Source organism: Nerophis ophidion, unplaced genomic scaffold (genome assembly GCF_033978795.1).
Source record: "Nerophis ophidion isolate RoL-2023_Sa unplaced genomic scaffold, RoL_Noph_v1.0 HiC_scaffold_30, whole genome shotgun sequence".
In the NCBI taxonomy this organism is placed as follows: Eukaryota; Metazoa; Chordata; class Actinopteri; order Syngnathiformes; family Syngnathidae; genus Nerophis; species Nerophis ophidion.
In genome coordinates, this window is record NW_026906952.1 from 1,167,011 (window position 1) to 1,189,121 (window position 22,111).

The 22,111-nt window shown below is 40.6% G+C and overlaps 1 protein-coding gene across 1 annotated transcript in view; it reads left to right on the forward strand.

The window, feature by feature from the left end:
* Positions 1-18,648, forward strand: part of LOC133546517 (zinc finger protein 510-like) — a 117,977-nt gene extending 99,329 nt beyond the window's left edge. The window contains exon 2 of the mRNA XM_061892293.1: positions 17,338-18,648. Within this exon, the coding sequence (XP_061748277.1) occupies positions 17,338-18,404 (1,067 nt within the window). The 3' untranslated portion in view covers positions 18,405-18,648. The remainder of the gene's footprint in view (positions 1-17,337) is intronic.
* Positions 18,649-22,111: the final 3,463 nt, after the last annotated feature.

Sequence of the window (22,111 nt, forward strand, 5' to 3'; positions counted from 1 at the left end):
CTACTGTGGTGGCCTTGCCATACACATAGTCTCTGAACTTGGTGCATGCAAACACAAGAGCTAGTAGCTCCTTCTCAATTTGAGCGTATCGAGTTTCTGTTTCTGTAAGGGCGCGGGATGCAAAGGCTACTGGCCTTCCATTTTACATGAGGCAGCTCCTAGTCCAAAGCATGACGCCTCACAGGTCAGCGTGACTGGCTCTTTGACATCTTAGTAGGCCAATACTGGTGGAAAGGAGAGACATGCTTTCAGGCGGTCGAAAGCATCTTGGTGTTGCTGGAACCAGCACCATGCGGTCTCTTTGTGAGTCAGCTTCCTCAGTGGCGTTGCGATGTCACTGAGGTTTGGAATGTGCTTGCCAAGATAGTTAACCATTCCCAGGAAACGGTGAAGTGAAGTGACATCTGTGGGAAATGGCATGTCTGTGATAGCAGCAGTTTTGGAGGGGTCAACTTTCAAACCTTTACTTGTGAAGATATGACCAACGTAGCATACTTGGTCAAGTCGAAATTTGCATTTCTGCGGGTTGAGTTTGAGGTTTATTTCCTTCACACGTTCTAGCACCTTTTTTAGGTTGGCGTCATGCTCCGCCACATCACGGCCTCCGATGATGATGTCATCGACAATGACTGAGCATGGATATCCAGCAAAAAACTGATCCATTGTGCGCTGGAATACTTCGCTTGCTGAGTTAATGCGAAGGAATCTGTAACGTCCAAAAGGAGTACTGAATGTTGTCTTCATTGAGGACTTCTTGTCCAGGCGGATCTGCCAGAATGAATTTTTTGCATCTAGCACTGAAAACATTTGTGCTGCTACCTCCTCCACACTTCTCATGGGGTGGTGGGGCCGTTTTAGTGCTTCATTTAAAGGCCTACTGAAAGCCACTACTAGCCACCACGCAGTCTGATAGTTTATATATCAATGATGAAATATTAACATTGCAACACATGCCAATACGGCCTTTTTAGTTTACTAAATTGCAATTTAAAATTTCCCGGGAGTTTCGTCTTCGAAACGTTGTGTAATGATGACGTGTACGCAAGACGTCACAGGTTTTTAGGAAGTATGAGCGCTGCACACACACACACAGCTAAAAGTCGTCTACTTTAACGGCATAATTATACAGTTTTTTTGGACATCTGTGTTGCTGAATCTTTTGCAATTTGTTCAATTAATATTGGAGAAGTCACAGTAGAAAGATGGAGTTGGGAAGCTTTAGCTTTTAGCCACACAAACACACAGTGATTCCTTGTTTAAAAATCCTGGAGCTGAAACTTTCCTATGGATCAGAGTGCGGTCAAGAGAACATGGATCCCGACCACACGTCAACCAGCAGGTTTCAGTGAGAAAATTGTGGTTAAAAAGTCAGTTCTTACCGGAGAAAAGCTGAGCTTGTGCCATCCATAGCTGCCGTCAACTCCCCTGAGACACTGCGCGTCAAGACAGTCGTGGAGACACACTTCCGACTATCAGGTACTATTAAACTCACTAAAACACTAGCAACACAATAGAAAGATAAGGGATTTCCTAGAATTAACCTAGTAAATATGTCAAAAAACTTCGGAATCCGTCCCAATGCAATCACGTTTTTTTTATAAAACTTTTTTAAAATAATTTTTTTCTAGTCCGTCGCTATTAATATCCCCAAACACGAATCTTTTATCCTCGCTCAAATTAATGGGAAAATTGTTGTTTTCTCGGTCCGGATAGCACTTTTTGTTGGAGGCTCCCATTAAAAACAATGTGAAGATGTGAGGAGCCATCAAACATGTGACGTCATCGTCTGCGACTTCTGGCATTTCTCTTAGCACCGAAAGTTGCGAAATTTATCGTGGATGATCACTACTAAATCCTTTCAGCAAATATATGGCAATATCGCGAAATGATCAAGTATGACACATAGATTGGACCTGCTGTCCCCGTTTAAATAAGAAAATCTCATTTCAGTAGGCCTTTAAATCTTTGGGGTTGATGCACAATCTGATTTCTGATTTGCCCTTCTTGTGCGCAGCAACCATGGATGACACCCAAGCTGTTGGTTCGGCGACTGAAGTAATAACGTCTATGCTTTCCATGCGTTTAAGTTCAGCTTTCACACAGTCTTGCATCGCTACTGGGATGCGGTGGGCCGGCCTAACAACTGGCGGCACATTGGGGTCCACTGTCATTGTGTAAACAACTGGTAGTTCTCCGAGCTCTTCACTGAAAATATCTTGGTATTGTGTGAGGATCCGTGCACTGAACTCTCCAGTGTTCTCTGTGGTGACATGGTGCACATCGGGACTCAACTCGACTAGCCCCGTACGCAGGCATGCACGGAAGCCCAACAGTGATGTCACATTCTATCCACTGTGAAAAATGGCAGTAAGTGGCGCTGTCCCTTTAAAAAGCATGTCAGCGTAGCTTCACCTTGTGTCTCGATTTTGGCTCCTCCGTAAGCCACCAAATTTGTGCTTCTGTGTTGTTTGGCGAGTTTCACGCCGCTGTTTACTCTATTGAAAGTCTTCAGTGACATTACATTGCATTTAGCACCTGTATCCACTTTCATTTTGGTTGGCATGTCGTTTATGCACACTGTGACAAATCCTTCATCTTGGTCTCTTTGTTGTGGATTTACAGAGTCAATGCAATTTTCTATTTCCAAGCCATCCACGTAGAATGTGTCATTTTCACTTTGGCTGTGTTGATCCACTGTCACATCATGCACAGACTGTCTATAGCACTTGTTTGTGGTAAACTTGGACTGACTCTGTGGCTTTGACTTGCAGCATTTTTTGTACAGATTTTGTTTCTTGCAGCTGTTTTCATGTTGTAATTCTCGAACACACCACCAGGGTGTGCACATCGAGGAGTCAGTTACTACCACCCTCTCATGCAGTGCGTATGTACAATTACTGTCCTGCTGAAGTCTTAATTAAAGCCAACTTATTCTTGCAGCTCGGCACAGTTCTTCCAACGGGTAACCACAAACAACAACAAAACAGTCATTTCACCAAATGATCTACACTGTCCATTTTAAATTTTCAAAACAAAGACATACAACTTATTTTCGTAAAAATATTCAAATATTTAACAATGTATTGAAACAACAGTAGCATAAGGAAAGAAAAAAAGAAACAAAATAAATATTACACTTATGATTTTATTTTTGTTTTTGATGATCATTTGTTTTCATAATGTATTTTAGAATGTGGGAGGTTTTCATGTCCTCTTTAAATTTCAATTGGCATGACATATATTATATCTATACATCTATATCTGGCAGCACGGTGGAAGAGGGGTTAGTGCGTCTGTGTCACAATACGAAAGTCCTGAGTAGTCAGGGTTCAATCCCGGGCTCGGGATTTTTCTGTGTGGAGTTTGCATGTTCTCCCCGTGAATGTGTGGGTTCCCTCCAGGTACTCCGGCTTCCTCCCACCTCCAAAGACATGCACCTGGGGATAGGTTGATTGGCAACACTAAAATTGGCCCTAGTGTGTGAATGTGAGTGTGAATGTTGTCTGTCTATCTGTGTTGGCCCTGCGATGAGGTGGCGACTTGTCCAGGGTGTACCCCGCCTTCCGCCCGATTGTAGCTGAGATAGGCGCCAGCGCCCCCCGCGACCCCGAAAGGGAATAAGCGGTAGAAAATGGATGGATGGATGGATGGAGTTTGCATGTCCTCCCCGTGAATGTGTGGGTTCCCTCCAGGTACTCCGGCTTCCTCCCACTTCAGAAGACATGCACCTGGGGATAGGCCCCTCCCACCTCCAAAGACATGCACCTGGCGACAGGTTGATTGGCAACACTAAATTGGCCCTAGTGTGTGTGTGAGTGTGAGTGTGAATGTTGTCTGTCCATCTGTGTTGGTCCTGCGATAAGGTGGGGACTTGTCCAGGGTGTACGCCGCCTTCCGCCCAATTGTAGCTGAGATAGGCACCAGCACCCCCCCTCCCAGCCCCACCCCCCGCGACCCCAAAAGGGAATAAGCGGTAGAAAATGGAAAGAGAGATAGATCTATCTATCTATCTATCTATCAATCGATAGATGGATATAATAGATATAATGCCACCCTCGGGCAGACGCCATAGGGTGCTAAAAGCTGGTACAAATTCACTAAAAATCAGCTTTTACCCAAGAGCCATAGTAGCACAATATGTCCTTCATGTCCTCATGTGTCATGTTTTTAATTTCTTTCAATTTTTTCGGACTGTAATAAGCAATAATGTTATATGCATGTGTGTATATATATTCATATGCATGCATGTATGCATCTGTGTGGATATATATACATATATAGATACATCTCTTATTTCTATCTACCTTTTTTTTGTACTATTTATATTACCATATTGTACATGCACCTTAGGGGATCTGCTCCAATTTCGTTGTTCTTTGAACCTGTTCACTGCAATAATGACAATAAAACTCTATTCTATTCTATTCAAAGGAAATTTGAAAAGAACATGAAAACCTCCCACATTCTAAAATACATTATAAAAACGATTAACATCAAAAACGAAAATAATATCATTAATGTAATATTAATTTTGTTTCTTTTTTGTCATTCCTTATGCTACTTTTGTTTGAATATATTTTTAAATATTGACATTTTTTTACGGAAATAAGTTTTATGTCTTTACTATGAAAATTTGAAATGGACAATTTTACTTTTATTTTCATAATAAGTAAATAGTATATAATAAAATATTTTTACCGGTGGCGGAAAGCTGGTTTTACTTATTTCTCTCGCGAGATTTGGAAAATAACTGCTTACTTATTTCTCTCGCGAGATCTGACAACACTGCGCGCGAACCAAACACGGCGAGGATAAAGCAAGATGGCGTCTGACGGTGAAGACGTTATTGCAGTCGTCACAGTTCAGTGTTCTTAATCTGTGCCTCCATGTACACATATATGTCCTTTATTACACTCTAGTAAATAGAGTAAACATCGTTAATAACTGTTTGCATCCGGTTATATTAGTCTGAGCGCACTTTGATGCGTCTCGAGCTAGCTTAGCATGCTAGTTAGCTTAGCTTGTTAGCTGCTAACAAAGAGAGGCGGAAGTGATCAAAACACATCACTAAGTAAAGATCAAGTGTGAGTGTAAAGTGTTGTGATTGTGTGAAAATGTGCCAAAGAACGACAGCAGAGTACGAGGAGGAACTTTGTCCAACAAAAGAGGAGAAGGAGCGACAACATGAAAAACATCAAGTTGTGTTACACAGAACAGGTTTGTTTACTTCTTACTCTCACATCTTTACTAACTTTATATTTCATTATTAACACTATTCCTAAATAGATTGTCTGTAGGAAGATTAATTGTTATGTGAGGATGATGCACTAATTGTTTTATCCATCCATCCATCCATTTTCTACCGCTTATTCCCTTTTGGGGTCGTGGGGGGCGCAGGCGACTATCTCAGCTACAATCGGGCGGAAGGCGGGGTACACCCTGGACAAGTCGCCACCTCATCGCAGGGCCAACACAGATAGACAAACAACATTAACACTCACATTCACACACTAGGGCCAATTTAGTGTTGCCAATCAACCTATCTCCAGGTGCATGTTTTTGGAAGTGGGAGGAAGCCGGAGTACCCGGAGGGAACCCACGCATTCACGGGGAGAACATGCAAACTCCACACAGAAAGATCACAAGCCTGGATTTGAACCCAGGACTGCAGGAACTTGGTATTGTGAGGCAGACGCACTAACCCCTCTGCCCCTGTGAATTGTTTTATGTTCTTCATAAAAACGAGACAGTGTCAGACACACAATATTTATGAGAGTTTGATGTTTGTAACAATGTGTATCAACAAGTTTACACAAAACTCACACAGTCACCAGGGGAATATTCCAGAGAGCTGGTTAAGTGCAAAGTCCTGAGTATGTAAAGCTCGAGAGTTTTACCTCCAAAAATAAGAGAGGTAAGACAAAGTCAGAGTCAGTTACCATGGTAACTTACGCTGTAAACCTAGCCTGCTAGCTGGCAGGTTTGACAAGTTATATATGTGTGTCAAAGCATACTGACCTGTTATTTCCTTCATGTCGGTGCACCCTCCCTGAGATCGGTAGGTTGTGAGTTCAAACCCCAACCCAGTCATACCAAATACTATAAAAATGGGACCCATTACTTCTCTGCCTTGCACTCAGCATCAAGGGTTGTAATTGGGGTTTAATCACCATAAAAGTTATTCCCGGGCGTGGCCACCGCTGCTGCTCACTACTCCCCTCACCTCCCAGGGTGTGATCAAGGGTGATGGGCTAAATGCAGGGAATAATCTCCCCACACCTAGTGTGTGTATGACAATCATTGGTACTTTGACTTTTTAACGTGGCTGTGATTGGCAAAAAAACAAAGCCTGCTCTAAAGATAACATTTTGATCTCATACCATCTCAAACCAATTGACTGTTCATTATTAAGTGAAATGTTTTATAGTCGCTTAAATTTGTCTTTAACCAAGCAACACTGTTTTATTCAGTTACTCAACTAATCGGAAAATTTCCAGTAGAACACTTGATTAATAAAATGTTCAATAGCCACAGCCCTATATTTCATGTACAATTTAATATTCAGCATGTAGGAGTTAAAATGCGTTTTGTTTGTGTCCTGTAGACATCCATCAGCTGATTGAACACCAAGAAGAATGTCTCCCTCATCTGCAGGGGGACAGTTTCACTGTAAAGTATCCACAGCCCTCACATTTTAAAGGGGACAAAGATGAGCCACAGCCCTCTTATTTCAAAGAGGAAGAGGAGGGAGAGTGTCTTCTAGGGCAGGAGGAGGCTGATGTCAGCAAGTTTCCACTGACTGTTGTCTCTGTGAAGACTGAAGAGCATGAAGACAAACCACCTGAGTCCTCACAGCTTCATCACAGTCCAAGTAAGCACAACATCCACATATCATCTAATACAATGTTTGTGACACATGTTCATCCGGGGGCCACATTTCTCACTAAAGATGAAGATATGTTTGCTTTTTAACACCACCATTTAAAAATGATTGCTCATCAATCATCAACAGTGTAATTGCTGGGGTGTAACCATGTGACCTAGAGGCCGTCCTCCTTACCTCACGTGGTCAAATGAAGGCAAACATTCAATATGGCTACTGTTTATTTACCTTTAACAGCACATATGTCAGCATATTTCAAAGGTTTAGTGGTGAAGATAAGAGATGTACACCAAGTACCATTATTTTAGTACTGGTTCCTAATTATGTTGTCCATGAGGACCGTGAAGATTCTGGACTAACGGCACAACTATTTGTATTTTTAATTCCAGCTGACTGACATAACTATGATACATTTTCACATTGAGTTCAGCTGCCGCTGCTACACATTACAATCAGCTTTGAATGATGACAAATAAGGAAGCAACCAAAGTTTGATGTGTGTGTTATTGAGAAGAAGATGACATAACTGCATTTCACCTTGCACTGCACACATAGTTGACTTCTTTAAATTTTCCTGAAGGAACTCTCCTGAAGGAATCAATGAAGTACTATCTATCTATCTATTTAAGACTTCAAATAAACAGCTGCTGATAAAAGACTTCCCTGCTTTAAAATGTTACAGAACATCATGTTGGAGGTGTTCAAACTCTTGTGCTAATAGAAATGCTATTTAAAATGCCTTTTTTCCAGGTTTTTATTTCCACAAATGACATGTAGTACCGACAAGAGTACTGATAAATACTGGTATCGATAAGGAATATTTATTAGGGTATCATATCCATGAATCTATAAATTTACATCCCTACTGAAAATACAAGCCAGATATCTTAAAAAAATAAAATCATTTTTTATTTGGATTTAGTTACTACTCCGGTGTCCAGCAATGTCTCAACACCGTTGAGAGATGAATTAATGTAGTTTATTTTTACTAATTAGCTATGTTTTGTTGATGTTAAACATCAGAATCAGACACATTTTTATTAACCCCCGAGGGGAAATTAAAATGTTCTGCAGAATCCCATTCAAGGTCAGACAAACATTCTAGGGAGACAGAACAGGATCGCTGACGGGTCTGCCAACTTGCGGCGCCCCTTGCAAAAAAGGTGAGATACATACAGGTAAAAAAGTGGGGGCAATGAGAGAAAAAAAAAAAATCGGTCCAAGCCTGGGCCCCTGGAGAGGGGGTCCAGACTGAGGCCAAGGGAAGAAAACAACTCATTGCCATAGCACACATTCCTCTTTTATGTGTGTAAGAGGGAAACATCAAAGAGGACAAAGGACATTAAAAGAGCAGAGCTGATGCAACCAGCCACTTCTACATACATACATGAATAAAAAGTAAAAGAAACATATACAATGTGGTGGCTTTTGCGGTGTCCCACGCCATCGTCTGCTGGGGTGAAGGGAGCTTGGCCAGAGACGGGAGCAGACCCAACAAAGCAACCAAGAGAGCCGACTCCACTCTTGGCCGCCAAACCAAGTCTCGGCCAGTGTCCAGTCCGCATGGATGAGTGAGGATATGTCCAAAGAGACCGAGGTGTCCGATACCTGCTCATTCAGCCAAGACACTGTGAAGCTTTTCCGTCCCGGCGCTCAGTGCTAGCTCCGCAGTCCTGTCTCTTCATCTGCATCTCCTCCAGTCTCTCCAAACGGACTCTGGTGTGGCAGAAACCCAGCAGCTGGTCTCCATGGCCAAAAGGCTCTCGGGAGGCAGATCCAGAAGTTCACAAAAAAGCACCGCAGAAGTCACGAAAGTGCCACCCCTTGTCACACAGTCCCAAAAGGTCTGGACCAAAAGGCAAAAAAAACAAAAATAATAATACACATATATATATATACATATATGTATATATATATAAACATGAAAAGAAGAGGGAAACACAAAAGGATGACACAAGAGCACAGAGTTCCTGCCAACAGCAGCCACTACAGGGTCGCCATCTTGGGGGAAAAAAAAAAAAATTGCAGCATACCAGCTACAACAACACACAAATCATAAAAGTTTCCTAAAGGAAAATGTTCATATTTAAATAAGTAGAGTAAATAAATCATAAACAGGATTTTACAGTTTAAATGCAAATGTTGATGCTCCTCTTAGACACTGTTCTTTGTTCTCTTTCGGGTGTACAAGCAGCTGTCTTGTTTGTATGTAAGTGTTTTACTGCTGTGTTTATTTTTTTCATGAGTTTTTGTATTGCTTCGCTGATGTACCGTATGGTTTTGACATCTTGAAAGTCAACGTGGGGACTGATGAGATCCTCAGAGACAGAACAGCGGCAAACAGCTTCCCGCCAAGAAAAAGAAGAGGGCCAAGAAAAAAGTGTCGGCCGACAAGTCCGCCGCCAAGGGCAAGAAGAGCGACGCCCAAGCAGGACGCTCCTCGTCCAGCCCCAAGGAGTCCAGAGCGGGGAGCAAGTCCAAGGCCATCGTCATGGACTCCAGCACAGACGACGAGAAGCATGGCGAGGAAGAGAAGGTGACGGCGAGGGACAAGTGGTCGGAAAAAGAGGAAGAGTCGTTGGAAAAAGAGTTGAAAACTTACCTGCAGGACTAAGTGTGCACTTGGATCTTCAATCCGCCAAACTCTTCCCACATGGGAGGAGTGTGGGAAAGACTAATTGGCATCACTCGCCGTATCCTGGATGCATTGCTCCTTAAGGAGGGAGGCTCTCACCTTTCTCATGAGGTGCTCACCACTCTCATGGCTGAGGTCATGGCAATTATAAACGCAAGACCTCTCATTCCAGTTTCAACTAAACCAGAGATGCCAGCAATACTAACACCTGCAACCTTGCTGACACTGAAGAGAGACGTCATATATCTGCACCGCCAGGAGACTTCAACGTGAAAGACATCCACTCACAACAATGGCGGCAAGTCCAATCTCTCTCTGATAGATTCTGGAAGCGATGGAAACAAGAATACCTGTCAACCATACAAACTAGGAGAAGAGACTCGGCTGAACGCCGCTGTGCTACCTCCAGCACGAGCCCCCCCTTCCACAAGCGGATGCCAGACGCTCTCTCTACGGTCTAAAACTACCTCTAGGGGTGAGTGGGGGTAGGAACTGAAAGAGGTAGACAGGGTGGGAGGAAAAGTCACAGGTGGAGGGGTTTCAGAGGGGACTCTGCCACCACCATTGCCCCAATAATCACACATATAATAAACTTCTCAATCAAACAAGGCCAGTTACCCAAGGATTTCAAGATAGCAAGAGTAACCCCCCTTTATACAAAAAGGAAGCAAATTAGAACCTGGTAACTACCGACCTGTTTCTATGCTCAGTTCCATTTTGAAAGTAATGGAAAAAATAGTTTATGAACAGGTTGATGGATACCTTGCTACTAATAAACTAATGTACAAATTCCAATCCGCCTTCAGAACTAACCACTCCACTGCCACATGCCTTCTCTATCTGAGCGACCACATCAAACATGAGGTGGAGGCGGGCAAATACTGCGGCATGGTCATGCTGGACATTCAGAAGGCCTTTGACACCGTTAACCACGCTATACTGTTGGATAAGCTCCGAGCAATCGGATTCGATGAAACCTCATCAAGCTGGATGCAATCTTACTTGGAGGGGAAGAAACAGGTGGTAGAGGTGCCCCTCCCCTCTCAGTAAGCTGTGGAGTCCCCCAAGGCAGTATACTAGGACCTTTACTGTTCCTAATATACGTAAATGACATGCCATCAGCATGCCACTGTGAATTCTTCCTGTTTGTGGATGACTCGGCCCTGCTGGTATCCGGCAAGGACAAGTCACAGGTGGAACAAATCCTCAGTGCTGAACTACTTAATATTTGCACCTGGCTCTCTGACAACAAGCTATCCATACACTTAGGTAAAACGGAATCCATCCTATATGGGTCCCATATCAACCTTAAAGGGGAACATTATCACCAGACCTATGTAAGCGTCAATATATACCTTGATGTTGCAGAAAAAAGACCATATATTTTTTTAACCGATTTCCGAACTCTAAATGGGTGAATTTTGGCGAATTAAACGCCTCTCTGTTTATCGCTCTCGGAGTGATGACGTCAGAACGTGACGTCATCTAGGTAGAGAACAGCATTTTTCTCCACCACATTACAAACACAAGTCAAATCAGCTCTGTTATTTTCCGTTTTTTCGACTGTTTTCCGGTACCTTGGAGACATCATGCCTCGTCGGTGTGTTGTCGGAGGGTGTAACAACACGATCAGGGAATGATTCTAGTTGATTTATGTAGAATGTGCATCGATTAGCACGGCATGCTAATCGATGCTAACATGCTATTTAGGCTAGCTGTGTATACATATTGCAGCATTACGCCTCATTTGTAGCTATATTTACATCCAGCCTTTCCCTCCACCCACATTTAATGTCAAAAAAACACATCCCAATCGACGGATTTAAGTTGCTCCAGTGTCAAGAAATGCGAAAGTCCCTCGTTTGGTTTTTACCGGCGATGCTACGACAGAGATGGCAAGAATGTGTGGATATCATGCGACACTCAAAGCAGATGCATTCCCAACGATAAAGTCAACGAAATCACAAAGGTGAGTTTTGTTGATGTTGTTGACTTATGTGCTAATCAAACATATGCTAACATGCTATTTAGGCTAGCTGTATGTACATTTGAAACCATATTTACATCCAGCGTTTCCTTCCACCCACATTTAATGCAAAACAAACACTTACCAATCGACGGATTTAAGTTGCTCCAGTGTCACAAGATGCGAAAGTCCTGATCGTTTGGTCCGCACATTTTACCGGCGATGCTAACGCAGACATGGCCGAATAGCGTCAATAGCTATTCGCTCAATAGCTGCAGTTTCTTCTTCAATTTCATTTACGCTATCTGCCTCCATACTCCTACCATCCATTTTAATACATGCATAATCTGTTTAATCGCTAAAGCCGCTGAAATCCGAGGCTGAATCCGGGCTAATGTCGCTATATCTTGCTATGGTAACCGCCATGTTGTTTGTATTGGCATCGCTATCTGACGTCACAGGAAAATGAACAGTGGCTTCGCACATAACGAAAATCAATCACGTTAAAGCTTTTTTTTAGGTATATTCCGGGACGGGTAAAATTCTGAAAAAAACTTCGAAAAATAAAATAAGCCACTGGGAACTGATTTTTAGTGGTTTTAACCCTTTTTAAATTGTGATAATGTTCCCCTTTAAGAAAGTCAGTGATTTCACTATAAAAGTGGGTGACATTTTTATCACCTGGAAAGATGAGATCACCTACCTACGTTCCATTCTAGAAGCTAATCTTTCCTGCGATAAAATGGCAACCAAGGTAATCAAAAAGGTCAACCAAAGAACGAGATTCCTCTACAGAATCTCCTCTCTGGTCAACAAAAGCACCTTGAATATTCTAGCGGGAACTCTCATTTAACCTTTTTTCGATTACGCTTGCTCCTCCTGGTACCTTAGCACCTCCAAAACCCTTAAATCTAGACTCCAAACATCCCAGAATAAGCTAGTCCGGTTACTTTTAGACCTCCACGCCAGATCACACCTCAATCCAACCCACTTCTCCAAAGTGGGCTGGCACAAGGTGGAGGACAGAGTAAAACAACTTGCACTGAGCCTAGTCTATAAAATCCGCTACACCTCCCTGATACCGAAGTACATGTCCAACTACTTCCTGACCACCATAACCACAACACCAGGGGGAGCTCCACAAACCACGTTAAACCCAGATTCCGATCTAACAAAGGTCTTAACCCATTATCCTTCTATGCCACATAAATGTGGAATGCACTCCCAACAGGTGTAAAAGTAAGTGCATCTCTATCCTCCTTCAAAACCGCTCTAAAACAACACCTCCAGGCAACTTCAACCCTTTACTAATACCCTCCTCCATTTACATCCCATCTCCCCGGATTATAAATAACCTAATGTAAATAATCAAATGTTCTTCTAATGTATATACTTGTTCTTATGCTATCTGAACTCACTATGTTCTCTGCTGGCTGTACATATCTTACTGTAAGACCTACACTGTTTCAATGTCCACATTTCTCTGTTGATGCAATTGTTGATGACTGAAGTACTGATATCAACCAAAGCTCCTCATCCCACCCCCAGATTGTAAATAATGTAAATAATTCAATGTATATACTATGATGATTAACCTGTGTGATGACTGTATTATGCTGATAGTATATATTTGTATCATGAATTGATTAACGTGGACCCCGACTTAAACAAGTTGAAAAACTTATTGGGGTGTTACCATTTAGTGGTCAATTGTACGGAATATGTACTGAACTGTGCAATCTACTAATAAAAGTATCAATCAATCAAATTCAGAAAATAAAGACTTATACTGTGATTGAACACAAATGTCTTTAAGGAGTGTAAGATTGTCATGTATGTCCCCTGTGGACGACTGAGGGAGTGCCTGCTCTAAAAAAAATTCTTAATCCCCACTATGTTCTGGGGACGTAAGAGGGCTGACGTCACGGGTGCAGTACCCGTGACTACCAGACCAGCCGGAGGAGTCATTAGTAGAAAAACAAAAAGGATTACCAGGCGTGTATGGTGAGTCCTGGACAAGTTGAAAGTGGCTGTGTCCGTGAAGGGGTGATGGTGGAGTTAGCGTGTCTCTGTCGCTAGGCGATGCCCTTCGCCGCGGCTTCCGCCTCTGCCGACGCATGCGAGGGGGTGGGGTGAGACGGGGCGTTGCTGGACCCAGTGGAGTCAAGCGGGACTTGGAGACCTCCAAGCCCCAAGATCATCACATACGGCGCGCCGCGGAATGTCCCAGCCTGCATCGCTTGGGCTAACCTCCACGTTATCCTGTCGAATTCTTCGACTTCTGCTGCGAGAGAAGCTTCATTAGCTCGGACTTTACTGTGACATCTTGCTGGTATCGTGGTGAAAAGTTATTCTCTCGTGGGTGCAGTGGAGGATGGAACACAGCGTGAGGATAAGGATAATGATTTATTATACACTACAAAAACAATTTTTGAACAAAAAACACTTGCACAAGGCACTGAAAACAAAACAAACAGAACTAACGTGGAAGCTAAAAGGAACAAAAAGCGCTAGTATATAAACTACGGACAAGCAAGCAATATAGCATGGAAGCTAATCGTATAAGAAAAAGTCTTTTACCACAATCGGGAAATGTGACGTCATCTGTTGCGTGTAGCAAACTAAACTCAGAGAACAAAAGGCAAACAAAGACAGGCATATATAGGGGCAGAAATAATCAGAGGCAGCTGCACGTGATCAAAAACAACAAACAGGTGACACTAAATGCGTAACTAGGCAACCGAAACAAACCAGGAAGTACCACCAGAAACTAAAGACGTCAAATACAAAACAGGCTGTGATAACAAAACAGAACAATGACATGGTCCAAGACGTGGACCATGACACCTAAATGGATTCATCTGCTTTGTAACTTTATTAGAACGTCCTGGATTGGTTGTTTGCTGTCTGCCAAGCTGTATAACCTCAACACATATAGTGAGGGCAGAACAACACTCAATAAACGTTTGGGAACTGAGGAAACTAATTGTTGAAGCTTTGAAAGTGGAATTTTTTACCATTATTGCTTGATGTACAGCTTCAGTTGTTCAACAGTCTTGTCGTATTTTACGCTTCATAATGCGCCACACATTTTTGATGGGAGACATGTCTGGACTGCAGGCGGGCCAGGAAAGTACCCGCACTCTTTTACTACGAAGCCACGCTGTTGTAACACATGGCTTGGCATTGTTTTGCTGAAATAAGCAGAGACGTCCATGTTAACGTTGCTTGGTTGACAACATATGTTGCTCCAAAACCTGCATGGACCATTCAGCATTAATGGTGCCTTCACAGATGTGTAAGTTACCCATGCCTTGGGCACTAATACACCCCCATACCATCACACATGCTGGCTTTTGAACTCTGCGCCTAGAACAATCCGGATGGTTATTTTCCTATTTGTTCCGGAGGACACCATGTCCACAGTTTCCAAATATAATTTGAAATGTGGACTCGTCAGACCACAGAACACTTTTCCACTTTGCATCAATCCATCTTAGATGAGCTCGGGCCCAGAGAAACCGGCGGCGTTCCTGTGTGTTGTTGATAAATGGTTTTCGCTTTGCATAATAGAGTTTTAACTTGCACATACAGATGTAGCGACCAACTGTAGTTACTGACAGTGGTTTTATGAAGTGTTCCTGAGCCCGTGTGGTGATATCCTTTACACACTGACGTCAGTTTTTGATGCAGTACCACCTGAGGGATCAAAGGTCCGTAATATCGTCGCTTACGTGCAGTGATGTCTCCAGATTCTCTGAACCTTTTGACGATTTTACGGACCGTAGATGGTAAAATCCCTAAATTCCTTTCAATAGCTCGTTGAGAAATGTTGTTCTGAAACTGTTCGACAATTTCCTTACAAATTGGTGACCCTCATCCCATCCTTGTTTGTGAATTACTTAGCATGTCATGGAAGCTGCTTTTATAGCCAATCATGGCACCCACCTGTTCCCAATTAGCCTGCACACCTGTGGGATGTTCCAAATAAGTGTTTGATGAGCATTCCTCAACTTTATCAGTATCCATTACCACCTTTCCCAACTTCTTTGTTACGTGTTGCTGGCATCAAATTCCAAAGTTAATGATTATTTGCAAAAAAAAAAATGTTTATCAGTTTGAACATCAAATATGTTGTCTTTGTAGCATATTCAACTGAATATGGCTTGAAAATAATTTGCAAATCATTGTATTCTGTTTATATTTACATCTAACACAATTTCCCAACTCATATGGAAACAGGGTTTGTAGAATTAGCTTTCATTATCTTAGAGGTGAGAAAACAGTTCAGTATGTCAATATAGCAGCATAAGCTAGTTACTTCTGTGATCAATGCGCCGCTAAAAGTAGGTCCTTAATATTAGCGCTTATAATAACAATATCATTAATACTTGGTTAATATTCAGGTCACAAAATGTAAAATGAGTATTGTTGGCAATTTTTTGGGATGGTTATTTGGAGGACTTTGTGGGTCTAACAGAGGAGCTCCCATTGACTCCAATGTTAGCTGATTTTTTGCTCATGATTATTTAATAATTAAAATTCATAATAGTTTGAAACAAATGTCTTACATAAGGATTGTGAATGATAGGTGACATTTTTAAAAAGTGCAGTTTCCTTTGAATTTGTCAGATAAGTAAACAGTTCTTCAAATTAAAGATGTAAAACAATTGAGGTTGTTTATAGATATTATCCACTATGACGTTACAGTCAAACTAAGCACACAAGGGAAAGTAAATAAATAAATGAATAAATGGGTTGTACTTGTATAGCGCTTTTCTACCTTCAAGGTACTCAAAGCGCTTTGACTCTACTTCCACATTTACCCATTCACACACACATTCACACACTGATGGAGGGAGCTGCCATGCAAGGCGCCAACCAGCACCCATCAGGAGCAAGGGTGAAGTGTCTTGCTCAGGACACAACGGACGTGACGAGGTTGGTTCTAGGTGGGATTTGAACCAGTGACCCTCGGGTTGCGCACGGCCACTCTACCACTGCGCCACGCCGTCCCTAAAAGTACATGCATATACACATGAAGTACACACATGTGTAAGAATCATGTTAACCACCAAAATATTGTCTCGTTCTCCTAAATCCAATATCGAGTATCCTTTGGTGAGCTGACCGTATCGTCACACCCTTAGTTGAAAACACACCATCCCCATGACATGACACTTCCACGTGATGTAGAACAGTAGTCCCACATTTTAAACATACACACACATCTGAAGAATATTAAAATTAAATATATGTGGTGGGCCAAACAAAACGACTCGACGAACCAATGTTTGGTATGGGCGATATGACCTCAAATCTATATCCTAACAACAATATGTCACAATATATAATTTGATATATGATTGAGAATAGAATAATTTCAAAATAGGTACACAAGCTCCTAATTTGGCAGCTGACATATGCAGTAACATATTGTTCGTTTCTAATAGTATTATTTTGTCAAAACAGTTATTATTAATGTACTTGTTTATTTACTGTTAATATCTGGTTACTTTATTTGAGAAAATAATACTGGAAATGTAATATTTTACTGCATATTTCAGCAACTAAATTAGGAGCCTGTGTAGCCTGTTTTAAAATGGTTCTATCAGTAATTCTAAATGAAATACTGTATCGCAAAATCAATTTTAAACCATATCGTTCATCCATAGTAAAAAGTCCTGTCGTCCTGGTTTTTGTTTCTTTTCCTGTGAATAATGTTGTAAAGAGCAGCGTGTTTGTGCGCCACTGAGATTTCAAGACAGTTCATACGATAACTTGTTTTTCCTAAGTGCATGTAAAAGTACTGAATGCATTGTGTGACTGAGCAAAGATGTGTTTGTCTTGCAGACGTCTGTGAAGAACATCTTCACCCTGAGCAACAGAAGTGGAGCTTCAGGATGCGGACAGAGGAGCCACCGCCCTCCCACATTAAGAAGGAAGAGGAATACCCACTGATACCCCATTTTAAAAAGGAAGAGGAGGACCCACTGACACCCCATTTTAAAAAGGAAGTGGTGGATCCACTGACCCCTCACTCTAAGGAGGAAGAGGAGGACCCAGTGACCCCTTACATTAGAGAGGAAGAGGAGGAAGAGGGCATCAGTCAGCCTAAATGGTTGGAGGAGTTCCCAGTGACTGGTGTCCCTGTGAAGAGTGAAGATGATGAGGTGAAAGGTGAAAGTGAGGAGAGGGGAGGGGGGGAGCCTCCAAGCAGCAGCTCAACACAACACATGACAACAGAAGCTGATGGAGACCACTGTGGAGGATCACAAGCAGACAAGCTCTTAGCTCCACTATCAGATAGTGAGGACACAACGTCACACTCTCCTGACACTGATGATGAAGACTCTAAAGATGATAAGACATGTCACACTGACAACACTCACTTCACATCTTCTCACTCTCACAAAACTTTTAAATACCAAAGTCGTCTGAAAAGACATATGAGAAGACACACTGGAGAAAAACCTTTTACTTGTTCAATCTGTAGTAAAGGTTTTGTAAAAAGTAGCTATTTGAAAGTACACATGAGAACACACACTGGAGAAAGACCTTTTTTATGTTCAATCTGTGGTAAAGTTTTTATTCGAAGGTACTATTTAAAATCACACATGAGTACACACACTGGAGGAAAACATTGTTCCTGCTCAGAATGTGGTAAAAATTATACTCAAAGCCATAATTTGAAAACACACATGAGAATAGACACTGGAGAAAAACCTTTTTCATGTTCAATCTGTGGTAAAAATTTTACTCGAAGGCAAAATTTTAAAACACACATGACAATACACACTGGAGAAAAACCTTTTTCATGTTCAATTTGTGTCAAAAATGTTACTCAAAGGCAATCTTTGAAAGTACATATGAGATTACACAATGGAGAAAAAAAATGTTTCCTGCTCAGACTGTGGTAAAAGTATCGTACTAAATCAAAGTTTAAAAGTACATATGAGAACACACACTGGAGTAAAACGTTTTTCATGTTCAATCTGTGGTAAAAATTTTACTCGAAGGCAAAATTTTAAAACACACATGACAATACACACTGGAGAAAAAACCTTTTTCATGTTCAATTTGTGTTAAAAATTTTACTCAAAGGCAATCTTTGAAAGTACATATGAGATTACCACTGGAGAAAATAAAATTTCCTGCTCAGAATGTGGTAAAAGTTTTGTAATAAATCAAGGTTTAAAAGTACATTTGAGAACACACACTGGAGAAAAACCTTTTTCATGTTCAATCTGCGGTAAAGATTTTACTCAAAAGAAGCATTTCAAAGCACACATGACACTACACACTGGAGAAAAACCTTTTTCATGTTCAATCTTTGGTAAAAAATCTATTCGAAGGCAACATTTAAAAACACACATGAGAATACACACTGGAGAAAAACCTTGTTCCTTCTCATAATGTGGTAAAAGTTTTGTCATAAGACAAAGTTTAAAAGTAAAAATGAGAACACACGCTGGTGAAAAACCTTTCATATGTTCAGTATGTTGTAAAAGTTATATAGAAGGACGACACTTAAAATTACACATGATATAGCAGTCTGGTGAAAAACCATACTCCTGTTCAAGCTGCGATAAAAGCTTTGGTCACCTAAACACTCTTACAGTGCATATGAGAACACACGCAGGTGAGAAAGTGCTGAGTTGCAGTGTGTGTGGTGAAAGATTGTCTTCTAAGTACCAGTGTAAGAAACACAAGTGTGCTGGTGAGAACAGCAGCAGCAAATGAAACTGCAGGATTTGAAATAAACTGTCCAGACTTTCATTTTGACTTTCTAACAACATCAGCACATATAACATGTGTGACATTGTTGTTTGTCTAACACAATCTTGTTAATATGATTCTAACATTTATAGATTAGAGACTTCAGATTAGTGTGTTTATCACAGTCATGTACATGCATTAATATACACATTTGTGTACTTTGAAATGAACACAACAATTTGACTGAAAAGGTGAGACTAAACAGTACATACAATTATGTTACATACAATAAACATTGTATGTGTAAATATCCATAATTTACCTCTATACTTATTCATAATAGTGTTTTATATGTTTTTTGAAAAATGACGTGTTACATATTTTATTTTGTAATTGTAGATGATTCCATAGATGAACTCCTTTATATGATGTACATATTTGTTTTACATGTGTTCATACCTTTGCTTTTGAGTACACATAAATCCCTCTTAGTTCATATTTACTGCTTCACATCTGAAACATCTTCTGGACCACTTCAGGAAGCATATTATTATTTACTTTATACATCATTTGAACAATTGTTTTTATACAAGATCTTTTACTTTTATAATGTGTGATTTTTTGAATAATTTGTTGGGTCTCTAGAATCCATTCTATTAGTTGTCTTTATTACTTTCTTGTGTAATATGATGATTGTTGTGTGATTGTTTTATATGTATGTCCCCAGACTTTTATGCAATAAACAATGTATGTTTCAACTGAAGTTGGCTACAATAATTCTAGTTAATATTTGTATGTATTTTATTCTCTTTAGTATTGCACTCCATTGTTTTATTGTTTTCTTTATATGACTTACATGTAGTGTCCAGTTTACTTCATCATCTATATTAACTCAGAAAAATGCGATTACCTTAATTCCTTTAATTTCAATATTATCCATCATAATTTGTGGTTTACATTTTTACAATCTTCAAATATGATGTATTTAGTTTTATTGAAGTTTAGTGACGGTTTATTGATGTGCAGCCATCTTTTTATGGTTAAGTTCTCTATGGATAAAATAAAATGAGAGTTAAATCAAGCGGTAATGAAGATTATTATATACATAATTACACTCAGTAGTGACAATTAAAGACACTTCCATCCTGTTCATTTGAGCAAAGAAAAAGAGTAGACTGTAATATTCTAAACAATAGAAGAATGTTAATATCAGCAGTCAATATTCCAACATTGTGAAGCTGAGCTATGGTAAAAAACATATTCAGCATTGAAGGCTTTATGAGAGTGATGTAATTATCAGAATCAGAAATACTTTATTAATCCCCACAGGGAATTTAAATTGTCAGCACTGTTATGACCATGTGTATATTAAATGTAATATTATATGAATACCATAATAAAATGGTACGTTTGGGGGATGTGTAATATTTTTTGTATGAACATCCTGAATGTTTTTGTGCTAGAATAGTTTTAATTAGTAGAGAGTGAAACAAATGAGGCAGTAATGATAATAATGGTTTGTTTTAAGCCTGTTTATGAATAATTAAAGATAATTAAGATACCAAAATGTAGCTTACATCCTCAGTGAGCTGAACTCCAGCAGTAAAGATGAGAGAAATAATGTGGAAAGGTCAGAAGTCAAAATGTTTCTTCAGGTGATACATGGAGCCTCTGCTGCCACCCAGCGGCCGTTGGAAAGAATGCATACATTTTGTTTTGACCTCCTTAAAGCTGCTTTTTACTTTCTCTCCTGTTTGTGTCCAAGTCTGCAGTGTGGGCCATAGGACAGAAGGAAGACATTTTGTTAATAGACTGTGGAGGGCAGCAATACACCTAAGATGTTGTACGAGTCTGCTGGAAATAGAAAGGAGGAGAAAGCAAGATGGCGTTGGATGGAGAAAGTCTAAACGTGGGCATTATTGTTCTGTATTTTTAATCAGTGCATACATGTGCACATATATGTCCTTTAATGGAGTAAACATCAAAAATAATTGTTTGTATCTGAATGCACTTTGTATTTAACACCACCATTCTTAAATATGTTGTTTGTAAGAATGTGGGTGTTGTTGAGAAGATGATGCAGGTGTTCTGTCCAATTTAGCTAACTGTAAAAATGGGTTACTTAATCTAGTTTATTAGTAAAATAAATTGTTTTCCTGAATTATATTCTCCTCCCTTTATCCAGACAGTCATTAGGACAAAATACCCTGGGAGGAATTTGCCCTTTAAAAAGGGAAACCTATTCACTGTGGCAGGAAAATATCTAGATGAATCCATCACATTTGTATAATCGGCTACGAGGCATTTTATTCTCATTGTACAGCACTTACCTTTGGGCTGATACTGATACTGATACTGTGTTGACCAGTTTGATGATTGAATGTCCAGTACTGTAGAAATGTGTTTGGATATGACAATCCCTTTATTCCAAGCTATCAAAATGAAATGGAAAGTAGGTTCTAGAACATTATGTATGCTGACCTTGGCTTGAATGGCACATTGTCACAGCAGTGAGACCTGACCACACACCACACCACACGCTCCAAAACTGTTTGTCCTCCATGCAATCACCCCCCAGTGTTCCCAGCTGAACACAATTAAAGGAGGCTACCATGGCAACCGCACCATAGCAACAGTCCCATCCCTGTCAACACTTCCTGGTTCTCAACAGGAAGTGGGCGGAGCAATCTGCAGAAAGGGAAATTCAGCATGAACTGAAGCCAGCAATCAATCAGAGAAAACAAAATAAAAACAATATAAGCAAATAAGGAAATTTGGCTCCAACAGTCAGTTTTCGTCTTTTGGTGCAGTTGACCTTGTTCTTACATTTCTCCTTCCTCCTAGAGTTCCTGTGTTGCCTTAGTGGGCGGAGTTGTGGGACGTGCACAGCTGCTTCCAATTGACCCTG